This window comes from Molothrus aeneus, chromosome 11 (assembly GCF_037042795.1).
Source record: "Molothrus aeneus isolate 106 chromosome 11, BPBGC_Maene_1.0, whole genome shotgun sequence".
Taxonomy (NCBI): Eukaryota; Metazoa; Chordata; class Aves; order Passeriformes; family Icteridae; genus Molothrus; species Molothrus aeneus.
This window is the reverse complement of record NC_089656.1, coordinates 2,894,201-2,920,482: the sequence shown is the minus strand read 5'-3', so window position 1 is coordinate 2,920,482 and position 26,282 is coordinate 2,894,201. Positions and strand designations below refer to the sequence as shown.

The window sequence follows — 26,282 nt, the reverse complement described above, 5'->3', positions numbered from 1 at the left end:
CACTATGTGACAGTTCCTTAAAATTCTGGTCTGCTGTCAACTGAGGAAGCTCATTAAACACACAGAGAGGCAGCAGGACTGAATGAGGAGGGTGCTGGTGGGTGGAGAAGAGCCAGGAGGTCATCAGCTGAACAGAAGACAGACTTTCTGGTGTAATGCCAGCTAGAAAACAAGATGTTAGACCTCCGAGACACAGCATATATTGCAGGCCACTTTCTTAAGGAAGTCAAAGATTAAGGACAGAACTGTCTCAGCTCCACCCACCTCATGGCAGCTGTGGGTCCTGTGTGAGCAGCCACAGGGCCACCTGTTTATAACTGTGAGCCTTCAAAGGCTGATGACTCCAATCACACTTCACTGTTAGTTACTGTGGTGCTTTAGCCATAGTATTGTCCAATTTGGTGCTCTTGCCAAAACCACAGCATCACTGCCACTCACTTGCCCCCTTCCCCTCCAGCTGGAAGCTGCTCACCTACCCACCTCAGGACTAACAATATGATTCCCCTACAACTCCTCTCAACTCCTCATTTGTGAACTTTCAAACCTTTGGAGCAGAATATCCTTCAAAAGTCATCCCACTTGCTTTCTTTAGTGCTCCCACTAGAACCACAGTGCCACTTCCTTCCCCTGCCCCTCCCAATGGAAGTACAAAAGGCAAAGATCGTGGGTTGAGACAAGAATGATTTTCTGGAAACAGCAATGAGATAAGAAAATGAACAGCAACAAAATTAAGAGCAAAAGGTCAAAGAAAAGATTTACATGGGAAACCCTTGACAATAACCAAACACCCAGTGGGACCATTCTGCCCAGCACGTTTCTCTGCAGGAAGGAACCCCCTTCTCCAAAGCAGGAGAGTCCCTTCCCCAGCCCCAGCCCTGGCATGAGCTGGGAACAACAGAACAACACCTGGGTCCTGGCTGTGCCCCTCCCAGACACTGCAGGGAATCAGCCCTGTCCCGGCCAGCACCAGGACATCCAGCAGCAAGGCAGCCAAACAAACCAGCCACATCCTGAAAGGTACTGCTTAAACCCAGCAGGAGAGCTTCTCACCACCAACAGTATGACTATACAAATGGATTTAATTCACATAATTTGTGCACAAACCCCTACATAAAATCCCCTGACCATGGCCTCCCAGCAAAGTTTTGATCTCCCTAGACAGCAAACAACTTACTCATAACAAAACATTTACTACCCTAATGCTAAGAGGATTAGGCACTGCAATCTAATTCTACATTTTTCTGCAATTTGCAAATTGACAATACTTAGATGATGAGATATGTGGTCTTGAGGAAGAAAACAAATTGGCATTTGCTACAGTTGCAATCTGCAACATATTAATGCTCTCATTTAATCAATGCAGAACTAAGAAATACTACACTTTAAGGCATGTCCAAATTGATTTCATACTCAGTTGTCCTTTCACATGCAAGACAAATTCATTAGATAAAACAACCCCAGAAATCTACACCTCCCATATAAAAGCACTGTATAATGAGACCTCTTTTTGTCAGTTTAATGAATACACTGTTTTGTCTACAGTGATAAAAATCTAAAACATATTGATACACAATGGTAGAATTTTCTTCTCTTCTTCAACATGGAGAGTCTTTGTCCTAATGAAGTGATTTGGCTATCCAATATGAAAGGAGGAATTCACTGCAAAATTTTAAACAGTTAGGTGCATTGCTTAAACTGTCCATCATTTACCTCAATTGACTCTGAGGATGAAAAAAAACCCTGCCAACACAGTGAGCAAAGGTTTATTCAACAGTGATTTAAAGTATATGGTACATTACTGTTCAACCCTACTGGTTAAAAATACATTTTCTGCATGGTGAGTCACATCCTCTCAAAGCATTTTTACAAGGGCTACATAACTGGCATGATTAGATGAAAGAAAATCCTGCACATTTGAAGAGTGGATCCATGAATTAGGGAAAAAACCTGAAAACACAGAACTGGCCTCTATTAGCAAATAGAAATATGAATTTCTAGAAAAGAAAGCACTAGAAATCTTTAGAAATCTGCCTTCCATACTTCAGCCCTCTGGGGCAAGTGAGCAATCCTGTCCTGTAGGATTCCTGGGAGCTGCCAACAGAGCTGACCTGAGGGCAGTTACCAGGAGCAGCACCAGGACATGGTCCAGGTCCCTGTCTTAATCCCTGTCCCAGGCTGGTCCCTCCGTGTCCCTCTGCTGAGCAGGGAACTTTCCATGTGCCACTGGCCTCTGTTCCACAGCCTGCAGCAACAGACCAGCTTTGCTGAAGGGCAACATCCCTGGCTACATCAGAGAGCTACACAGAAACCAATAGAAACCAGGAAATAATTCGCCCCTACAGATTCTATCATCAGGATAGAATCAAGCTTAGCTATTGCTAGCATGACAAAAATAACTTCAGGGTGATCCTCAGGGCACAGAAATAAACCACAACCACAGCAGTCATTTTGTCTCAAATGACTATTTATGACAGTAGAAAAATTAACCAAATAGCTTAAGTAATAATGTTCCAGAAGAAGTTCAAAAGGTTCAAAAAGTAAGGCAGGGAAACAACATCACTAAGGCAAGAAAAACACAGCTTCTGACAGAAGCAGATGTACAGCCTGCAAAGAGAGCAAGATTCACCCTTTTCAGGAAATTAGACATTATTTTCATTATTATCCATCATGAAACACCCCCCATGCCCCCCACCCCCACTGGGCCAAGCCTAGGAGAAAAAAAGACATATGGAAGCAAGAGAAACACAAAACAGTCCTAGCAAGAAAATAGATCTTGGCCAGGAAGCCAGAACACAAAACAAACAGGAGATCAGGCATAAAATAGAGCATCATGGCCAGGGCAGAGCCTGGCTGAGCTGAGCACTGAGAGCCAGCAAGGCACAGCCACAGGCAGGCAGGAGGGAGCACATCTGAAGGAACACATTGCTCTGGATGTAATCCTCCTGGAAACAATCAATACATCTGAAATATATCTTTCTATAAAGGAAACATTTGCTACAGGAGAGGTGGAGAAGCAGGAAAGTTGAATTTGATTTGGGTCTATATTGAAAACAAATATAAAATGGACTGATTTATATAGTCAGTTACAAAATTCTGAGACAAGCTGAGTTTAAAAGGGAGCTCACCCCCTCCTCCAGACCCCCAGTTACCCCCTGCACATGAACCAAGCAGGAGCTCACCAGAGCCACCACAGCCCAGGAGAAGACACAAACAGAACCAGGGAGATAAAGAAAGACTGGAGTGACAAGTGGTTTGAAGGCATGGTCTCTGTCAGAAGAGGGGGGTTGATCCAACCACAAAATCAGTGCATGCTCTCCCATACTGTGAGCTTGGGAGGTGTCAGCACCCAGGACACCCCTCTGGCTGTCCTGAGCAGCCAGGACCCTGCCAGGGGGCTCAGAGACCCTGGCACAGAGCCCAAAATGCCCCTGTGGGTTTGATTATGACCCATGGAGCAAGTTACCAACCTTAGATGAAGATCTGCAAGCCATGACAAATTAAATAGAATGATTGTGAAGTTATCACAAACTGAAAAAGTCAATTTTGGGGTTTTTAGAATGGGGATTCAGGGAGCAAGATGGAGGAATCTGGGTGTGTCCAGCCTTTCTCCTTCTTCTTCTTGGCCTCCATCTTCTGCTGTGATGGTGGCACTCACAGATTGGTTTAGAGTGGAAGCTCACTGTCTAACACAGGTGATGGGTATTGGGAAGGAATTGTAAACATTGTACAGGTAGTTTTTAGTATAAAGACATAACCCTGCCCTGGGGGCAGGCAGAGTGCCTGGAACTGTCCTGCTGGATGGGCCTGGCAGGGCAGGAGAAAGAATTTTATAGATAAGGAACAATGAACAACCTTGAGACTGAGAAATGAAGAGCCCTGACTGCTTCTTCAAGCACTGGGCTGGGAAAAGAGACTTTGAACAATCTCGGGGTCACTGTGAGCAGCCAGAGATCCCAACAGGGAGGGGAAGGTACCAACCACACCTGTCCAAGGCAGCAAAATGAATGACCCAGTGCCTGGGGGTGGAGAAGGATGAACATGTGCCAAGTGCCAAAGAGAAATATCTGCTGCCAGCTGGAAATCCCTGCTAGGAATGGAGAAGCACTCCTGGAGCACACAGGGAGCACGCCCAGCACTAACTGAGAAGCCAATGCTTAAATATCATTTAGTCTTGTAGGAGACACTCATTTAAAATCTCAAATGAAGTGCTGAATGGAGTGGCTTCCCAGCTTAATGTTGACTAGTGAATGGGCTACTAATTAAACTCTTTAAACAGAGTTTAGTGGAATTCAGGGTAAAAAAGGGGGTTTTGGTAGTTCAAACAGACTGTTGTACAGCATTCCAATAAAGAATTGCTGGTGAAGTTAACAACTGTTTGTATTTTATGTGGAGGTGTATCAGATAAAACTGGAGATATGGCTCCACACAGATTTTGGAGTCCATCTGTATGCAGACCATCTACTTGGACAAAGTAGACAAAGAGAACTCAGAGTGCTTGTAACAGCAGAGAGGACACCAAACACTAGTTAGAAGTGACCTGTGTGTATTGTGGAACACTTCATATTTAACTCAGTGGGCAGTTAAAGATGTCTAAATGCCTGGCACCTTGTTCCCAATATCCCTGACAGAACCATGAAACTCCTTTAGGATACAGAGGGGAGAGCTAAGTAATTATGAAATCAGATTCCAGATTTCAGATCACTCGACACAAAGAAACAATCCCAGCAGAAATATGCTCAAATTACACAAATGAGTGCCCAGACTTGCAGCCAATTCTGTGCCCTACCATCCTCACTGTAGAATTAACATGCTGCTGACACAGGAGGATGGAAATAAATATAGTGAGGTGTCTGGGAGTCAATGATCAACATCTCAGCACAACTGCTAATTATAACAGGCCTTTTAATGAGGGCAGTCTGTTTCTTTTTGCCATACACTTGAGCTAAAACCAGAAAATTATCTTTAAAAAATATCAGAACAGAACAGACAGTTGTGTTTCATTAAAAATTGAGGCCATCATCCTCACATCCCAGAGCAGGCTGTGATGTATTTCTATTTACTGCCCTTTCAAAATACTGCATGCAGGAAGACGTTTTTACCTCACCAGTAGCCAAACTTCATAAAAAGACAGCTAAGAACACTAAAAGCTCACATCTAGACAGAGAAATGATTATTCCTTTTTCTTCTGATTTGTGAATTTATTTTACACCTGTAATGTAACAACTTTTCAGAAGACTGTGCATTACCAGAATCCATCATATCTCGATTAATAATGTGCAAGGAACTCAGTAAGAGAAAAAGGCTACTCTTAAAGATTAATTTTTCTTCAATCTGAAAATCAAATATTCCAATCACAAAAGTGAAAATGGATGTATGAGGATGGGTCTATTTGGTTTTAAATAGCTACAGTATAAATACAGACAAAAAGAAAACTTGGATTAACTTAGATGAAAGAGAGATTTCAAAAAAAAACCTGACTGTATTTCAAGTCTTCAAAAACATGTATCAAAACTTCTTTGGAAATAAAATGTTTGGCATCTGATCTGCCATTCAACATCCTTTCATCAAGAAAAAACATAATTTAATTTGTAATGTAAAACGAATTCAACATAACCACGTAACAATTAATGTACAAAAAAGCTGTGTCACTTACTGGCTGATCCCCTCAAAGGAAGCTTCTTTGGAGACATTTCCACTGTCAGTATTAACACCACGCTGGGAGGAAAGAGATTAAAAAGGACTGTGATTCTGAGCCAAACACATGTCTTTAAAATTGAAATCATGGGGAGAACCTGATTGCAGTAAGTATTTGGGAAATCTTGCACATAAGTTTACCTGAATCACTATAAATAAAAACCCCCTGACTGTTTGTTCAAACACAGTCCAATATAAGAAATAATCAGTTCCATAGGAGACCAGCACAGAACTCAGGATGTGCTGCATAGGAAAAAGACAAGCTTGGATTTCTAATGCCCTTGCATCTTGAGAGGGAGGTGTGAGACCTATAATATAATTATACAGGGCACAAGAATGAAAAGTAGCAAAGCTTTTCTAAAGTAATTTAATATTAAAATAAATGATTATGCCCTGCCTTGGCAATTTAAATTTGCTTTGTCACTATTTCAATTTGCTTGCTGCTCCCCTCCAGCTTTCCATTCAAGCAAGCAGCATAAGCAAGAGTATTTTGGCTGCTAGACAGCAGATGAACACTTCTGACATGTGCCTGGGGAGCCCTGCAGAGCAGCAGCTCTGGAACCAGACCACAGGAGGAGAGGACCAGGGTTCCATTCAGCAGCAGACAGAGAACAGCTCTTCCCTTCTCTGAATGCTTCTTCATGGCAGTGGGAGGAATGTGAAAGCACCACAGCACCCTCCCCTCAGCCAAAAACGATGTGAAAATTCCTGATTACAACAGGATGCTCCCAGAGTGATAACTATTCAACAACTCCATGTGAAGAAATGCACAATAAGAAGCATAAGACAGTCAAACATTCCATTTCTCTCATGTCTCTTAAAGAACATGAAATTAAGCCATAGGGTTATCTTTTAAGAGTGTACAAATATAAGTGAAAGAAAGACTGAAAACTATTTAGGGCCTCTGTTCTTAACTGTTCTTTAGGGCCATGTACCTTCCTAAGGAGGGATTTTTTTGTTATGGTTTCTGCCTGGTCTCTATCATGGGAAAACAAGAAATCCAGGAGCTGCCACTGCATCTGCTGTAAGGGAAAGCTCAGAGTCAGCAAATAATTTTTATAAATATTAGAGACAATAAAACAGACAGTAGGAGTTTACAAAACACCTGTAAAGCAGGGGAGCAGCTGGGAGGTGATGGGAAGGAGAAACTTGCAGCCTTCACCTCCATTCATTCATGCTTGTTCCCAAGAAATAAGCAAGCACCATTCAAAATACTTAGCAAGCATTTGATATTGCCTCACTCCTCCCAGAACAGAAGCTGTTCTTATTAAACCACTCTATGCAAAAAAAAAGTATTCCCTGAACCTTTGTGGAATTCCCACAGAAAGGCCCAAAGCTGCTCATGACATGACCAGAACAGCATGAAAGGAAAAGGGGGTTTGGAGTCAGAGTGGGGAGGGTGGAGGCCCTCATGGTCGATAGGCTTGTGGTGTTTCACCAGAAAACCAAAACAGCTTTTGGCAGACAGAATGCAGATGGGATAAGGCCAGAGGCTACAAATCTTGAAACCATGGAGGGGCCAGAAAACTAGATTGTAAACTGGTATCCTGTTTGAAGAAATGTAGTATTTTCCAATATGACTTACCAAAGTGAGAAGTACAGCAGGTTTCTTCAAAGCCAATACACTGGAAAGCTAAAAAGAGGGTTTAGATTACTATTATTTGTCTTTTTTTTCTTCCACATAACCACATTGATACCAATTTCATCAATATTCACTGTATATAAAGTAAATGAGCTGCAAAGACAAAAATGTTCCTCTGATACCTTTCAGATATTGTAGTATTACCTGAGATATGCAACAAGAGACAGCAGAATACAAAATATTGACAGTGATCAAGTTCATTGTCTCCTTTAAAGACATAAACACCAACTATAATGATGTCTATTGTCATCATTAGGAAAGCATAACATAGGAGCCAAGCTGTAATGTCACACAGAAATAAGGAACACCAAGGTGCTCTATCCTGCACATACAACATTTGCACTGATATTATTATGGTACAATGTGCTAAATGCTTAGCAAAGAATATTTACTGTTATTTTCACTGGCTCACTTTTACTGACCAATCCTTTTATTAGGCTCCTTCAGTCTCCCTCAAACATTCACAAACTGAGAACAAAATCACTGGGCTTGTAGAGTGCTGGGCTTTCAGAGCAGCTGCAGACGGGAAGGGTGGGTGCTGAATTACACTTGAGGCAATGAACAGATGACAGAGCTGCATGGAGCAATATTCTATCCACTTTAAAACACCTTAATATCACACTGCTAATATTAATAAAAGAAAGAATATGGCAGTGAAGCTCAAAAATATCAATTCCACCCTTTATTTTTTTTTGTTTCTTAATTCCATGAAATATCAGGATAACACACACATGTTGGCCATTTATTGATGTAAAGTTATTATATAAAAAAGGCCCTTGGTGTTCTGATGGTGGAAAACAAATTCCTTGGCAAAAAAGCCAAAAGCTGAAGGAACCACTGAGAGCTGAACAGTTATAATGCAAGCTTCAACAGCTTCCCACTCCAATACATGCAGTCCAGGCCAAAAGCAGCCTTAATTTTTAAATTTATTTACTGGTCCACATAAAACGCTCCTTTTCCCATCAATGAAGTTTTTAAGCAGGAAAAAAGCAGAGAATAGAACTGCAATGAAGACATTTTTTGACAGAAAGTGACCCAAACCAACTAAGGTGAATGTGATTTTTAAAAATGTGATTTTAAAAAATAAAACATTTATTTTCCACTTGCAATTTTCACCATCTGACAGATGAGCACTGGAGCACCTGGACACAACAAGACTCCAACTCACATATGGCAAAAATCCACCTCTCCACAGCTCCCTCCACTCCCAGCTCCTGACACACAGATCAAACCCTACTTTGTTGTTGGACTCATTAGGAAAATTAAATGAAATCTCCTCACAGCTGATGAGAACAAAACTTGTGGTCTAGAGAGCCAGAATTACTGTTCTATGGGAACAGAAGAATCAGAGGAGTCTTCTTCAAGCTGCTCTCCATGAAAGTCACACACAGAGCTTGGCAGGAATACTGTCCTCACCTGCTGAGCCTTCCTAGCACAGAAACAACTGCTGGCCAGGTGCACGAGTGTCCAAACATCTGCTCAGAAATTCAATCAGAAACCTAACTAAGCAAGGCACACCTGCACCCAGAAATGTGAATATATTTGCTTATTCAAGTCATAGGATGATTCTGTAGAAAATAAGAGTAAGGCACGCAGCCTTTGCCAGGATTTCATCTCCTGGGAAGCCGAGAAGCCTCAGAGAAAAAACAGCATTATCTCATTTGCTTCTCCCTGTTTTGCTGCTTTGGAATGTGGCTGGAGATCATTTACCAAGAGGTGCATGTTTGATTGGTTCCATGTGAATTGGTTTTACTTAATGACCAATCACCATCAGCTGGGTTGCACTCTGAGGAGTCAGTCAGTCACTCTGAGGGTTTTTATTATTCATTCTTGTCAAGCCTTCTGTCTGTATCCTTCTCTTTCTTTAGTATAGTTTAGTATAGCATTCTTTTAATATAATAAAATAAAATAAAAAATCAGCCTTTGAGAACATGGAGTCAGTTTCTCATCTCTCACCTCATCTTGGGGACCTCACAAACACCACACCTTTCCCAACAGCTTTTTAGAGGCATAAAATAAATGTAGGCTCCCCAGTCCAAGCTAGGACATGGAATCTCCTTGACAGCTATCTCCACAAATCTCCAAGGCATTCCAAAAAATGTATTTAGCAACATGTTTTAGTTGGATAAAGCCAAACACTGACAGGTCTCATCATGCACAAAACATGTTTATGAGACTGCCTTTGGATTAAGAACTATGTTCAGATCAAAAGAGCAGTCTTTAAAAAAATTTACAAGTGCTTTGCAAGATGAAAGGACATTTTCCTGTAACAGGGAAGGGAGAGAAGATTCCAACAAGTCAGGAGAAGGGGACTAAAATTAAGCAAAGTCATTGCCACTCATTGATTTTGTATTCACAGGAAAAAAATATTCAGAGCCACAGACAACTCACCTCAGTCACATAGTAGGCTTCATCCACAGCATATTTGTTCTTGAAAAATTCAGGGGGATGAATCCTTTGGAAAACAATAAAAAGAAATATTTGGGTTTAGCTTTGCTCTTACATTTAATAAGGCCACAGAGAAAGAAATAATATTCTCTACTATCACAACAATAGCATCAGATACGAGGGATGTTTTACTAATCTTATCTTTATTTCTCCAAACAGGAGATTACACAGAAAGTTGCACAGCTACAAAATTCAGTGTGCTTTAATCTAGTCCATGCTGATAGCACAGTCTCCTCAGAACAAAAGTGTTTTTTCCCATCCTATGCAAGACAGTTTTGTTAGGGACTTTTGCCATGCCACTTACATGTAACTTTATAACTCACCAAACTTTGGAAGGATGTGGAAATAACAAAAGACCAGCCTGCCCTGTGTTACATTCACAGAGTGAATAAAACATTCATTTTTCACCCTGGTAACCATCTAGCAGGCTGAGGGCTATTAGGACATGGGCTCTGCTGCCTCTATTCCTCAGGACACCAGAGATCCACTCCTCTAACCCAGCAGAATGGGCAACTTTACAGGTCCATACTCAAAATTCAATCTCTTCTACTCTCTTCTCCTGATATCCAGCCAGAGACATTTGTCTAAAGGCAAGAAGAACATGAAGGATCTGCTTGCAGTCAGTCCCTGCCGGGCTCTCCTGCTGGCTTTTGTACCAATGGCTGTACATTTGCTCATTCCTTCACTGTATGGTAGCAGCCAGTTCTTCAGGAGACTTTAATCTCTGATTAAAATCTCCATGTCCCCAACACTGAAATAAATACAACCTCTATAATCCTGAAAATGTGATCTCAAGATAATAAAATCACCCAGCTGATACCCTTCCACAAAAATAAAAACATTTCTTTACTTTCAGGGTGAAGAAAATGGGAGGATAAAACCCATGGCTGGTGCTGGAGCTTGGAGGATCCTGTGCATTTTGCTTCCTGAGAGACAGTGGGAGAGCAAGAGGTGTGGGCAGGACCAAAGCTTCAGCCATGTAAACATTACACAACAAGAGCACAAAACCATCTGGGCAGAGAATAAATGAGGCTGGAGGCCAAAGGGCATTTCTGACCCTTGCAGGGAGAACCATCAGAAGTGGTGGGGCAAACAGCACTTGAGGAGCTGCTGCACACCACAGGCACCTGCCAGAGCTGCTGGCAGCACCAGGAGGCTGCAGCACTGCCTTATGTCCATTTTTTATCTTGTCTGCTTCTTTATCATTTACATTTCTTCATGCTCCAAACAGTACTGGGTTGTGACATGAACAACATGAAACCATTTATGGTGTTCTCAAGCAGAAAATCACAGATTTTTAAAAATTTATTATCTGTGAAAGTACTACTCAAAAGTAACACAAAACTATCTTATGTTCCCTTTTGCAATACTCCTTGTGTAGAGTCTTCATATCAGTGACAGAGATTCCAAAGCAATTATCATTTATCTTTTCTCCCTGGCTTATCTCACAGAAAATTAGAAAAACCCCACTATATCCTCTTATAGTAGCCTTACCTCCAACTTTTGCATAGTCTGTTTCTCCTACAGGCATCTCCTTATTCTTCCTTCATTCCTCACACCCTGAAGTATTTCAACAATCCAGAACCATGATGAACAGATTTAGCACCTTTTGGTTTGGTACTCTTTTACAGTTTTAACCAATTGGTTTGGTTCTCTTTTACAGTTTTAACCAATTCATCTGGTATCAGAAGAATCCCAACTGTAAAACCAGCTCACGTATGGCCACTGGTAATTTATGGTAACATATGCTCTTTAGAGCAATACATCCAAAGCACCTTTTAATAATTAGCAGCATTGTTTAAATCAAAGAACTGTTTATTGTTAAGTAAATGTTTCATAGAAATATACCCACAAGTGTGCTGGATTTTATTGACTTCATTTAAAGCAGTTAAAGTACGAATAGATCTCATTTTCCATCACTCCAATAAGAAAATTTCTTTCCTTTCACAAGCTCTTTCTCCACTTTTTTGTTCTTGTTGTTGCTAGTTGGCTCCTATAATTGTGTAGCCTACAGCACACAGCTACTAATCCAATTCTTCAGTTCTGGTTAATATTAATCCTTTCCAGCTTTAATCCCTCCAATATCTCTTTTCATCTACACTGTGACTCTTCTGAGGAACAAACGTAGTTCATCGTTCTTTCAAGGCTGAATTTTTCTCTAAGAGAAAGAGAACAGCAGCTTCCCACAATCCTCCATCCTCTCCCTCAGTTGCTAAACTAGGTCACCTTTGAGATCCTTTTGCCTTCATCACACCTAATGACAAGCTGCCCTGATTCCTAGATGTGCGCCTCCCTGCTCATCTTCCTCTTGCCAGCTCACTCTAAAGTCAGCAGGACTTAGCACAAAGTTGAGACTTCTCAGACTTCTCAGCTCCTCTCTGAAGCACTCACAGCTCTGCCTCCCCTTTTTTATACAGTCATTTAGCACCTCCAACTAGATGGAAAAATAAATTCATATACACTTCCCACAAACCCATCCCACAGGAGCCACAATGCTCCAGTGATGAAGCTGCCTCTCCCACTGGGAAGATTTCTAAGACCAACTCTGTTGCAGAACCACAGAGGTGCAAGGAAAAAGTGAACATGAAGTCTGTATTAGAGCCAAACAATTCTATGCTGTCACATATAGAACAGCAGTATAGAAAGCAACCAGAGGTCAGGGAGAAGGAGAAGCAAAGCAGGCCAAGGGAGGCAGTTCTGGCCCTCTGCCCCTCAGGTGAGAGCCCATCTGCAGAGCTGCCTCCAGCCCTGGGGAGGACCTGGAGCTGCTCAGAGAGCCCAGAGGAGGCTCCAGGAGGAGCAGAGGGATGGAGCAGCTCTGCTGGAGGAAAGGCTGGCACAGCTGGCATTGCTCACCTGGAGAAGGAAGCCTCAGGGTGACCTCACTGTGACCTTCCAGTACCTGAAGGAGCTGACAGGAAAGGTGGAGAGAGACTATTTACAAGGCCTGGCTTGCCAGGATAAGGAGAAATGGGTTCAAACTGACAGAAGGAGGGTTATGGGATACTGGGAAGAAATTCCCCTCTGTGAGGGTGGGCAGGCCCTGGCCCAGGGTGCCCAGAGCAGCTGTGGCTGTCCTGGATCCCTGGCAGTGTCCCAGGCCAGGCTGGATGGGGCTCTAAGCACCCTGGGACAGTGGAAGGTGCCCCTGCCCATGGTGGGAGGCTGGACCTCGATGGCCTTTAAGGTCCTATCCAACCCAGGTCATTCTGTCATCCTCAATGGTACTTTTCCATATTCTATTTACTCTCCCATTTTTTCCCCAGTTTAGTGGGGCTCAATAAAAGATAATTATGCACAACATGGTTGTTACTGTAAAAAGTACTGGTGCAGAGTTCCTGAGCAGATACAGGGCTCAGTACCCATTTTTATCCAATCTGCATGCAAAACAGGCTAAAGCTAGCACTGATCACCATTGCCACAGGCTATCTTCCATGAAATGCTCACTTGGCATAATGAAAATCAGAAGTTTCATTCAGTTATCATCATTTCAAGTACATCTGATCCTTCCCAGGGATGAGGGGTACTTCTCTCCACAAATGACTCTCAAGAAGCTAGAGTAAGTTAACTGGTTACAACTTTTAGGTTTGGCTTTGTCATTTGTAATGCTGCTATGGGCTGCCAGTTTTAGAATTCTGATTAATCACTGCAGAGACTATGTGCAAAAAACCCCACAGCAAGCCATAAATTAATTAGAAGGATTGCCCAAGCAGAAGATATGATCCTAGATATTATTGAATCATGCCTATTTACCTATAAAAAATAAAGCCCAACCCTTGTGTAAACAGATGTGAACAGAAGCAATGACCTAATTTTTATAGGCATCAGGAAGGGGCTTGGGGTGTGCAAAATTGTTGAGATTCCCTGACAACACAACTTGGCAAAAACCCACAGAGAATAATGCATGTCAGCCCTAAAAAGGCTCAGGATCCTTTCCCTATAGTTTTATAACTCCAGCCAAGCAAATACCAGTGTTAATAGAATTGTCAGTAGTTAACTTCCAGAATAACAGGAGTTACCATGTTCTCTTACAGTGGAAATAAGCAACTCCAAACTCTTGGGAGATGCCCATGTACACATGGCCAAGCATCTAAGCAAAAATGTGGCATCTCAGAGTTCATGGCCATCAGAAAGAAAATGTAAGAGTCCTGCACTGATACTGATTTACATTAATATGACCCCAGTTTTTCTCATCTTCAGCCACAAAAACCCCTTAAAGAAGAGACTTCTCTAGTTCATCACTTACAATTCATTCCAATTTCTGGTGAAAAAGCTTAAGTTATTTTGAGTTAAATATTCAGCTGTTTACCTTCTGCTGATGCTTCCCATGAAACTCCTCTCTCTGCCATGTTTTCCTGCCCCACCTGGATCACCTACTTGGTTCCTTACTCTCAGGAGGACTGGGAAATGCTGAAGATGGCCTAAAGATGTGAACCTGTATTTTCAGAAGATTTGAATTCTTATGCACTGCCTTATTTTAACAGCTAGGGTTTTATTTAAACACCAAATATTGGAGATTCATTCCTCAATGATAACAAGTGACAATTTTATTTTAAGCAAAATGCTACTCAAACAATGAGAAAAAAAGAGGTGGGGGAGCAGCAGCAAAACTTTCACTGTAAAAATCCAGTGTGAAACATTAAATCAGAGAGTAAATTAATACCTCACAATAACTCTACTTCATTTCTCTAACACACATTTATCAAACACAAAAACCACCAGCAAAAGTGTAAGGGAGCATAGTATTAAAAATGAGTAATCACAGATCCCAGTCAGTTATTCATCTTGGTGAAAAAAAAAACCCAGTTTATTCTAAACTTTTCCATTTGGTTTAATTAAATTCACACAGTACATGATAGCATGTTTAAAAACCAAGATACTTCATCAAATCACAACCAAATCACACCAATTCAGATTTTGCCAGACCACATTATTAGGACTGGCTCCACTTTGATGTGATCCCGAAATTGGAACTGGAAACTGACTCCTCTGTTTATCCATCAGTTAAGAGAAACAGCTGTGACAGTTCTGGAGATCTATAAATACACCAAAAATTTACTTTACAGCTTTTACATATTTGGACAATCACAAATTCAAATCACAATTTATTTGCAGCAGTTTATCAACCACGCTGTGTTTCCACTTTAAACTGAATAAAAACTTGGTCTCATTGTCTAAAAACATTTTAAACCTCTTGTTCATTACATTGCACAAGAATTCATAACACAAATCTTAAGAGATCTGTACAAATTTGACATTACTGTAAGAATTCCATTAAGCAACATTTCTTTGTATGCTAAAAGACTCTGGAGCAATACCCTTGTAATATCAACATGATAAAAAGTGTTCTAGTTTTCAGAACCATATTCAGAAGAGAGGTAAAATGAGATGGATCTAAATCACAAATGCCAAAGAAAAGCTGTGAACAGAATTTATAATAGCTGATAGCTATTCCTGAAAGAAACACTTCTAAGCCACTTGCTAATATATTTGCAGCCTAATTACTGATATACATTTTTATGTATGTGCTTTCATTTGCATCTAAACATTCATCCAAATTTCAATATGTTTAACATTTATTCCTAAAGGTTGTTTGGTATTTCTATGTTTCAATGCTTCTAGGACAGATTTTCAGTTTTTAGCTTTTAGAGTAGATCAGCTCTAAAATGAAATTCAGCTTTTCCTGAAGTAGCCCAATTTAGCTTTTCTTCAACATTTCAGTTGGAATTCCTAGCTCAGGATTAGTTATCTTACTGCATAGCCTAGAATGTAGAATATTCCTGTAGGAAAACAATATTCCAAATAGTATGTTCACTGTGAATATTAAACAAATTACACACTTTTGATGTTAAGATTTGAATTGTGTCAGAGAATTCCTTAAGTCCTCACATCTGGCCTTGTTTGTGTTTTGCAGCTATTCTGGAAGAGGGGTGCCTTACTCCACTGTTACATATAAAATAAAGCAATAGGTGCAGCCTACCATAAGCACCAATGTGATTGAACTGCTCGTCTGCAAAATGAAATATTAATTAAATATCAAAGGGCACAGACAACAAAGCAGTATCCTGTCTGGCTGACCACACATGCTATCACTGAATGTATATTAGGGCAAATAATGGAAATTGCCTACAATCACTGTATCTGGCTTTAGCAAGACAAAACAAAACAAAAAACCTCCAACCAATCAGCAAAACTCAACAATTTAATGTATTTTTTGAAAAGGAGCTGTAGGAATCTCAAAATAACCAGTCAACAACCATTTTGAAGAACTCCTACTATGTCAGGGAGGAAGACAGCAAGTACTGACAGAAAGCAGCATGCCATGCTGAAGACTCTCCCACTATTAAAATACAGATCCACAAGTTTTATTGTCTTTAGGAGCCACAGCTCCTGGTAGATACCAGAAAGTGATGTTTTCACAAGCAATAATTAAAAGTAAGGATTAACACAGTTGGAACAATAACAGAATAGACCAATAACAAAGACTTCTACACAATAATGTTCAGGGTACAGTACTCTTCTCATAGGTTCTACAAAATACAGAAGAAATTGTCCAAGCTTGTATCATAAAATCAGGAGAGGATGATTCTTGATGCAGTGAGACAGAAAGGCTAAAACTAGTGAACTTCACATTAAAGCTTTCTGCTTCTTCCATTCAACCCTGACTTTCATATTCAGAGTAACAGATATAAAACACCACTTTATGGCAAAATCACCTTGTCTTGAGCAAATTAAATGCCTACATTATCCTGCAGATAGCACCTGTACAAGGCACTGCAGCACACACACACACAGCATGAAATACATTACATTTTTCCTCACTTAAATGAGGGAAAGCACATGCACAAGGAGAAAATTAGACAAGCATAATCTTCAGCACTTGAAGTTCTACACAGTCAACAACTCATTTCTCAGTCCTTGCTAGAATGAGCTCAAAGCAGAGTATAAATTTCAGAGAGACTGCAAACACAGAGTAACAACCTCGGCAAAATTTAAAGCAGAAGAATAGAAATACATCAGAATATGTAGAGCTGAAAGAGGAAAAGGGATGCAAAAGCAATGTTTTAATGCTGTCAGAGATTCACCAATAAACTCCCTTCTCATTACAATATCATCAAGTTAACAGATGGTAAAGCATTAACCAAACAAGAGGGTGTCAAGAACTGCTAGGAAGAACAACACAGCACAGTTTAAAAGACACCAGCAGATGTTCCTGATTTTGTCCAAAAAAGTGCCATCACCTTTATATCCAAAAGGAATTTCACTATCTCAAACAAGAAGAGTAAAAAGCATCAAGCTAGATTTAAAACAAAACAGCACTAATGGGCTTGCTGGTGTCACAGACAGCCTCCAACAATGTTCTGAGTACCTTAATGGTGCTCCCTTTCCACAGCTCTCAGGATTACTGCTACACTCCTTGAAAGACAAAACTACCAGCACACATGGAAACTCAGACTCCCTTTGATACAGTCTGCAGTAAGATGGATTCTGAGAAAAGAATGATTTTAGAAGAAATCAAGATTAAGATGACAGCTCGAGGGAAGCAAGCAGGATTGTAAGTGAAGGCCCATGTGTCTGAGGGGCAGAAGAGCAGAGCCCATGAACATGCAGCTGGCACAAGGTGCTGGGTGTGTGACACTGAATTGCCAGTGCCACACACACCATGCAGAATCAGGGTAACTAGGGGCACCAGTACAGCCCATTGGACTTGGAGAATCTCACAGTAAGTCCTAGCACAAGCCAAACACTGACCCCCTATTTCATCTGCTTCAAGTACCCAGTCTCACTGCTGCTGCTCAGCTATTCCACCACAGGCTTTTCTAAAAGATGAACAGTTCTTTAGGCTTTCTATAAATTCTACCTTAAGCAGCAGTGTCTCAATTAGACATTTAAGAGATACTACCAAGAGCTACCCATCAAAAACACAGGAAACTTGCAATTGGTAACCTTTGCTTTATTCCTCTCTGCAAACAAAATTCTTCCTTGGAGTCAAGGGCCATGTACAGAAAGAACTGTGACTAAGGAAATGTTTACACACTGAAATCCCTGAAAGATTTCTTGTAGCATTAAACTGATGACATATACTCATTAGAAAGCTCTCTTCTCAAAAAAAGAGCATGAGAATTATAGTGATTAAGGTATTAAGTGTAATTTCTAGGTCACTATATGCAGTAAGTGTTTCACTCAAACACTGGTGTCAATTCACACTTTTTAACAAAGGAGGTTATACAGCAAATCTGCCTATAGCAGATGTTCTGCTTGTACTTTAGGAAAAACATCAGTACTGGGGAGGAGGGGGACACAAGCAGAATTTAATATCCCACACATAAAAGCACCACAGCAAGCTCTGCAATGTCAGTAGCATGTCTCACAGCTCCCATATTAATCACTAACAGAGCAGGACAAAGCAGCACTGATTTTTACAGCAGCATTAGATGACCTGAACAGCTTTGAAGGAAAGTGATGATGTGTAACATTCCCATTTCACAACTTGTAAGGAAAGCCAAACCACAACAAAATTAAATGAACTTGACACAACTCCTCAAGGGGCACAAAGAAAAGACAGAACCTACCCTTGCACACAGTGCTGTATCCACGATGTCACAGTGCCCCTGCCAGACAAAGCAGCATCTGCTGTCCCCCAGGGCTGGGGCTGTGACCACCTGCTCCGACTGCCAGAGCTCCAGCAAGGGGCACACAGCAGTAAAACACATCCTGCCTGCTCTACACTCACATTTAACTTTTAAGAAGCATTAATATTAATGATACACTTCCCTAGCATATTTTAGCAGATCAGTTGGGTTTGTTTTTCCTTTTTTTTTGTTTCTCAAGAGAGGCCACACTCTTTCAGAGAGTCCTTCCTGAGCATACAGACAGGTCACAGGGAATAAAAAACCTAAGGAAAACAAATAACATCAAGAGCTAAGAATATGGTATTTCAGAAGTGCAAGAACACAGGAACCACTGTAGGTATTTCACTTGAGGTTCTTCTCACTGAAGTGCCTTCCCTAATGCAGGGCAACAAGGAGCAGAGCTCTGCCTCAGGCCAGGCAGTGGCACAGCAGAAGGCAGGGTGGAGGTGCAGAGCCTTGCTGGCAAGCCCCCATGGACACTGGTTTTGCTGCAGCTCACCTTCCTAGCAGCAGCAGCCAAGGCCTTGTAGAAAAAACACATGGCATGCCTGATAGAAAAAGAAAAACTTGGCTTCTCTGATATTTCAAAATGTTATCAGGAGTTTCTATCGCTGAACTCAGTACTCCTGGTAGCACATAAAGTATAAAATAAGAAATGCCTGGTGGGGTTATCAGCCACACCACTGAAATGAGACGTGCTATCTCAGTCTGTGGTTTGAAGCCGCACCCGGATATTAAAAACTCTGGTGCAGCACCACCCAACAGATTTGCTTAGTGCTGGCTTTTTTCTCAAAATGCCCGAATCAAAAAGAGGAGAGGAAAAAGAAGTACTTTAATGCTTACAAAACCACCAAATGGAGCATTCACTTAAAGGCAGAGATGGCCAGTCAATGGACTGATACAAATCACTATTATGGTTTCAAGCCTTCTCAACAAGAAACTTAAGTTGTTTAAGAAAGCGGTAAGAAAGCAAAGCTTTATAAAAATAAGTACTGAAGTAAAAGTCATAAAAACAATACACATTCATCCCAGAACAAGCAAGGTTGTGGACAATGAGAATACTGGGACAATTACAAAACTGAATATTTGAGAAGTCTGAGCATTTGAGCAGTGCTTTTAGAGAAAACAATTGTCAGGAAAGTGGCACGAGCAATCCAGGCATTGATTATTCCGAAAAAGTAATTTTTATCCACAGAGAGATCAGGCAGCTAGCACATGGCAATCTCATGAGGCTTAACAAGACCAAGTGCTAGAGGTGCCTCTGTGTTGGGGCAAGCCTCAGATCAATCCAGGCTGGGAATGAACAGGAGCAGCCCCGGGAGAGCCCTGGGGGAGCTGCGGGGCAGAGCCGGCCCTGCCCTGCCCTGCCCGAGAGCCGCCGGCCCAAAGCCGGCCCTGGGCTGAGCCTGGTGTGGGCAGCAGGGAGGGGATTCTGCCCCTCTGCCCCTCAGTGATTCCCCACCTGCAGAGCTGCCCCAGCCTGGGCCAGCACAGGAGGGACCTGGAGCTGCTCAGAGAGCCCAGAGGAGGCTCCAGGATGGGCAGAGAGATAGGAGAACTGGGATTGTTCAGCCTGGAAAAGAGAAGTTTCAGGGTGAAGTTTCAGTGAAAAAGAAGGAGGAAGAAAGTCCATTTTTAAGAGCCTGGAGTGACAGGACAAGGGGGAGGGAGTAGCTTCAAGCTAAAATAGAGCAGGTTTAGATTACATATTAGAAATACATTTTTCCCTGTGAAGGTGTTGAGTTCCTGGCACAGGGTGCTCAGAGAAGCTGGGGCTGCCCTCTGGATCCCTGGCAGTGCCCCAGGCCAGGCTGGATGGGGCTCTGAGCAACCAGGGATAGTGGAAGGTGTCCCTGCCCATGGTGGGAGGCTGGAACTTGATGATCTTTAAAGTCCCTTCCAACCCAGGCCATTCCATGATTCTATGAAATACAATAATAAATGAATAGGGGACAAGGAATGGGAATCACAACGCAGGGAGAGAACTGGAATCATGGAAAAGAAGCACCCTGGGGGATTGCACAAGTAAGTCTTGTCAATCAAAAGCAACCAGCTTTATCGTGCAGTTTTGAAAGGATCGGATCAAGGGCAAAGCAACAGATGTACTACATGAATAACAGTAAAATATTTGACAAAAAAACTCTCTCAAGACTGCTACTCTCCAAAATCAAGTCAAATTGGCTTGGACAGAAACACTACAATGTAACCTGAAACCCAATGCTAGTCAAAATAACAAAACGGAAAAGCCTAAAGCAGAAAATAAAAACAAATAAATAGATAAAAAGATGAGCGTTCCCCAGGCTGGGAAACCCTCCAAGTGCCACACTGAAAAGTGCTGTGTCAATTTAGACTCATGTTCCCAGAAGTTAAAGCAATAAACAGAAATGGACTGCAAGTCTTGATTAGTGGGATACTGCAAAGATTGAAATTAGCTCTGACACTACTCAGAAACAGAAGCAGAACTGAGTTTGTTTGAGCTCCACAGAGAACGTTTCCAGATGGTAACAAACTTGGCAGATAAGTTGCAATGCCAATTGCTACAAAACAGTAATAAGATGATCTAAAGTGATTAAAACCGGAGGTTTTTTTAAACAGCAAAATAAAGATTCAGTGGGTACTGGGAAGTGACAAACTGCAGTAAAGGATCAAACTGAGAGACACAGAAAAAGAAAAGCATATTTCATTTTAGAGAAAACAATATAATAAAAAATAGCAGGAGATGGCAGATCAGTTCTGAAGGTAAAACCAAAAAACACAGATCTGGAGCAGGCTATGAAGAAGACCTATATGCTCCACATTAATAAAACTTCTTCATTGCTGAAAAATGTGCATCAAGAAGAGCAGTCAAAGTAATCTGGAGTTCATTCCCTATACCCTGCACTCACACTTCACTCCCTTTCCAAAGAGCTGTCCCTCCTGTCAGCTTCCCTTCTACAGACCTTGCCCTCTGCTTGCCAGAGCAAGGGTAATTCATGCAGTCTCTATCACCACCATGCAGGCAAACATACCATGCTGTGCACAGTTTAATACCCACAAGTATTCAAAATACAAATGCCACAGAATCTCACCAATCTCCATTTAAAAGAAGAGATCAAGAAATCAATTTCTTAGCTTTCAATTTTCATAGTCCCAAAAAGTCTATAACAAAAAAAAAGGTGAAAGCCCACACAGACTGAGAGGCCACTTTCTTGTACTGATCTGATCCTTTCTAACATGAGATCCCTTCCCTTCTTGTACCTGATCCTTTCAAAACTGTTAAAGGGACAAAAAAGCAAACAAAAAAACCCCAACCATATATTTCTGCAGTTTTACAAAAGGCAGTAAAACGACTCAGTTTTGCTGATGTCAGTCAAGTGTAATCACCCAAACCAAAGGTTGATTTTGGTTGTAACCTATTTGAAATTTATGACAATGTTTTAAAGAGCTTCCTTGTTATATCACTGACAAATAACTAACATTTGCAAAGCATTTCATGTGCTTTATTACAGCTCCAAGTGCTAATCCAAGGTTCAACTTTGAACACACAGATAGCTTTCCATCAAATTCCTAGAACATTACTTATAGTGAGTGAATTTAAAGCTGCAACTTAGTGAGTGCGACTAAAGTCAGATTAAAGCTGCAATGCTTACCAGTCATCCAGCAGAGCTTCAGAGAAAACACAGGAAATTGCACCACATTAACTGGGCACCACAACACCATTTTATTTTTCTGAACCATTAATACATTTCATATGTGTTTCTAAAGTTAGAGTGTGAAAGGGTTAAATACTTTTTGTCTTCCATTAAAAACACCCTATGTGGCAAGGCTATTAAGTCATTTTGGCATGCTCTCCACATAAAGCAGCTGCTGTACAGTATGTTTTACTTTATAAAATATCTTTAATCAGCACACTGACTAGGTCTGTCATTTATAATTAAGGAGGTAAATGGCAGGTGCAGCATTAATTAGCAAAACTGAAGTCTTTGTGAAGGCATGCAGTCATACCAACTCAATGCTTTCTAGGAACAGAAATGATGGCTTACAGCTTTGTTGCACTAGAAACTTGATTAGGTAAGACTGTGCCAAGAAAGAGGGACATTTCCAAAACATTTACACTTCTGAAGCCTTTACTATCCTATATTACCATATTCATTTCTAAAACTCTTACTTCTAAAGCTAAAAACAGAAGAATATTCAGGAGCAGAAAAGCCACCCACTAAGCTCAGAGCCTGTGTTTCTGCCTTACAAATGACAGAGGGACAGGGGCAGAGCTACAGGTCAAGAGACAGGCAAAGTGCTTCTCTTACTTGAAAAGGTTTTTCCAGCCAGCAACCAAGAAATTGGCTGGCCCAACATCTGGCCAAATGGCCACACCCATAATTTAAAACCAGAGCAGTGTTTTTGTGATCACTTCCATGAACACAGGACCACAGTTCTACAATTACCCTCACAACAATTCTGCAACTGCCACCTTAGGAGGTTTGGAATTTTTTTGGAGAAGGTCCATAGTCTGCAAGCTAAATTAAATCTCTCCTTCCTTTTAAAACTGCAGAGGTTATTTTGGCTTGAAGGACTTCTGAAAGGTAGAAGGTAGATGTGTATTTTTACACATCTTCAGAACACACACATTCAGCATGAAGTCCTACCAGATCCAGAACACCTCCAAAGCAGCATCCCCCTCATCACCTGTACTGCTCAGTGCTGGGCTGTGGCTGGCCCCAGCCCAGAGTGCTGCATCCCCCTCTCCATGTCCATCTGTCCTGCAGAGTGCCCAGGCACTCAGCACACAGCAGCACTGATGGAAACAAGTGCAGTGGTGAGGCTGGGAGAATCACAGTGTTCATGGTCCCATTTGGAAAGGTGCAGCCTGCTGATCTCCAAAAAACACCCCCAGTACTGCACTGCCTGTGGCCACAGTGACACTGCAGTGAATGGAGTCAAGAGTCCCATTTTTGTATTACTTCAAGGCAAAAAGATTAACCCTTCTGAATGATTAACTCTTCTTCACATTATCCACACTATGCTTCAGAAGCAACTCAAATATGTGTTCTTCAGTGAAGTGAAGGCACAACACATCAAATGATAGATTTAGTAATACAGCAGTGGTAAAATTGCAGTAAAGAGCCTTTTGCATTAATTTTAAGAGAATCTATATATTTCTGCCCAAATTCACATCTGTCTTATATAGAAAGCAGAATAAACACCAGGCAAAGCAATAAATTCCACCTTGTGCCATGAAGTAAGAGACCAGCTGCAGACCCCTGTAAGATACCAACCCCTCAAACACCACACAAAAATTGCATTGATTTGTGCCTCACTGGTGTTGAATGACTGCTTCTCCAGTGGGCAGACAGTGCCTTCCATGGGCACAGAAGTAAGCACTTCCAAGGCAAACTATAGTAATAAACTGCAGTGCATGGAAGGCATGTTTACTCGTGTTTTTCTTTCAGTGCTAATTTTGAGTTAAAATTGAATCTTCTGGGAAGGAACACAGTCCCCAGCTGGGAGCAGTACCCACTGCCAACCAACTTATGAAGCAGAACTGCTACTGACTCACAAATGAGTTATTCACCCATCCTCCTTCTGACAAGCAGAAAAACTACATGACCACGGCTGACAGAAGAGAAAACAAGATTCAAACAGAGGAGGGCATTAAAACAGAGCATTCAGGAGGGGGAAGGAGAAGAATTTAGAAAGCAACAAAGACCATTTGTTATACTCTGCAAGGAGACACAAACAATGACAATGAACCACTTTTAACTAGACTTAATTAATTCTGTAAACGGACAGATAACAAGTGCTGCACAAACAAATCAAAAAGGCCATTAGTTATAAGCACCACAATATTTTGTTTGAGAATTCAAAATGAGATGCTGGAATTTCAATAATATTTAAGCTTTTTTAGATTAGGCACAATCAGTGTGGGTATGAAACAGCTCTTTTGAACTAGCAGGAGAGAAGCTAAGGATAGGAAAAAACTTTGTCTCTAAGTGGGAACAGATTTCAGGGAGTACACGTGGGGGGAACACAGAACCTGCCCTCCCAGACAGGTGTGGCTCACAGCTAAAGTCTTTCAGACAGCAGCAGGCAGATGTTTATGCCATCACAATTTCAGTCCCCAGACAGGTCTAAGACAGTCAAATTCATATAAACTCTCTGAGAAGACAGCAGCCATGCCCTGCCATATGGTCTGACACAGTTCAGCACGTGGGATCAGTTACAACTGTTTTCCTTTTCCCAAAATTAGCATTAAAATATAAGTGATAGCTTCAATTAGAAGTGAAGCAGCATTAGAAGCAGTCCAATGTTCTGAGACAATGTAGGTGATACAAAAATTTACAAAAATTGGTAGAGGGTATAAATACAATTAAGACTGAGAAAATAAATGAACACATAAATAAATCAATTCCTCCACTACTGTGGCACTGTGCAGCATTTACTACCAAGGTGGATGCAGAGATGTTTATGGCATACTCATAGAACAGCATTAAAAGCACATTTTCCTGTCTGTGAGTTCATTTTAAAAAAGCCTATCAGAGGCTAAACTACCTCATGCCATTGAGAAAGCTCCATTAGCTAAGGCAAACTGGCAAAGCAGCTTGAAAAAGCCTGCTTTATTATCTGACTTGCTTGGGCTCCAATTCCAAGGGAATTGTGTTCCAAATGGTGGTGGATCATTTCAAATCACATGATCAGTATCTACTGATCATGTTTTATATCTCTGTTTGTACATATCCCTCTATGAATATATCATTCCCAGGGTGTGATTTGGTGGAATCTGATTCCATGACACAACGCTGGAGCTCTACAGGCAGTCACATTATATAAAGTACCTGGATACACCAGAATGCAGTTAAGAGATAGGTCTTACTTTCCCATCCAAACAGCATAGCTTTCAGGGAGTTGTGGAACAAAAAGCATAGATCTTCCAGTATCAACATCTACTGCTCCAAAGCAGCCTGCTTCAGTTACTCCAAAAGTCCAGTGAAAGTAAGATTCCTAGGTTAAAACAAAATATATTCTTAGAAGAAAGACCTCACTTCTACCAGCTCTAAAAATACACTAGAGCACATATTAATTCCTATTTCCACATATCTGGAAGAGATCTCTTGCTTTTGGAGCAGAAGTGGTTTATGTCTAAACCTTTTCAGACTGGTTAGTTTTAGGTTAGAATAATACAAATCCTTTTGCTGGCAACTGGAAAGGATCAGAGATTAATAAACTGCCATAAAGAGGTTAACTCAGCACAATAAACATACACTACACATTAAAATACATTCTTCCAATCTAGAATTAGGGAATGTGTGATCAGGGAGAAACAACCACCTCACAAGAGAAGACAAAAGCAGAGTGCAGCTTCATTGAGTGCTGAAGGGAAACCTCAACCTTCCCCAAAGAGGAGGAAACTGCACTAGGAACAGCCCTCAGCCAAGAGTTATTTCAAGAACAAGCAAGCAAACAACAGAACACCTAACAATACAGGATTTCATTTCAGTAGGGACAGGCATATGCTCTAGTACCCTGAAAGGTGCGTATCCTCTAAAACCAGACTAAATAACTGTATTAAGATATGTGCTATCTAAATTAGAATTTTCTGGGTTTGTTTCTTCATAACATACAACAGCTCAATTAAATTCACAAAAAAAGGGCTGCAGAAACCATGCAAGGTATGGGATATACTTAATTTGAGTTCTTTTACATCAATATCCCCAGAACATGTTAAGTCCTATTTGTGACAGAAGAACACATGGGTGCTTAAGGAAGAGTCTAATTTAAGAGGACACATGTTGTAAATTCCAAGATATAGGCTGCTGTTTTACAAAACCATGAAATATACTTCTCTATTAATTAATTCAGCTTAGGTCCACTGTAACATGTTTTATTAC

The 26,282-nt window shown here is 41.1% G+C and overlaps 1 protein-coding gene across 2 annotated transcripts in view; it reads right to left on the bottom strand.

Annotated features, from left to right (window-relative positions):
- Positions 1-26,282, bottom strand: part of PEPD (peptidase D) — a 151,234-nt gene that overhangs the window by 118,393 nt on the left and 6,559 nt on the right. The window contains exons 3-6 of one of the 2 annotated variants that reach the window (XM_066557773.1): positions 25,268-25,395; positions 9,728-9,791; positions 7,280-7,327; positions 5,654-5,715 (exon numbers count right to left, since the gene is read on the bottom strand). In XM_066557773.1, the coding sequence (XP_066413870.1) occupies positions 5,654-5,715; positions 7,280-7,327; positions 9,728-9,791; positions 25,268-25,395 (302 nt within the window). The remainder of the gene's footprint in view (positions 1-5,653; positions 5,716-7,279; positions 7,328-9,727; positions 9,792-25,267; positions 25,396-26,282) is intronic. The other variant, XM_066557774.1, reaches the window with a different exon arrangement.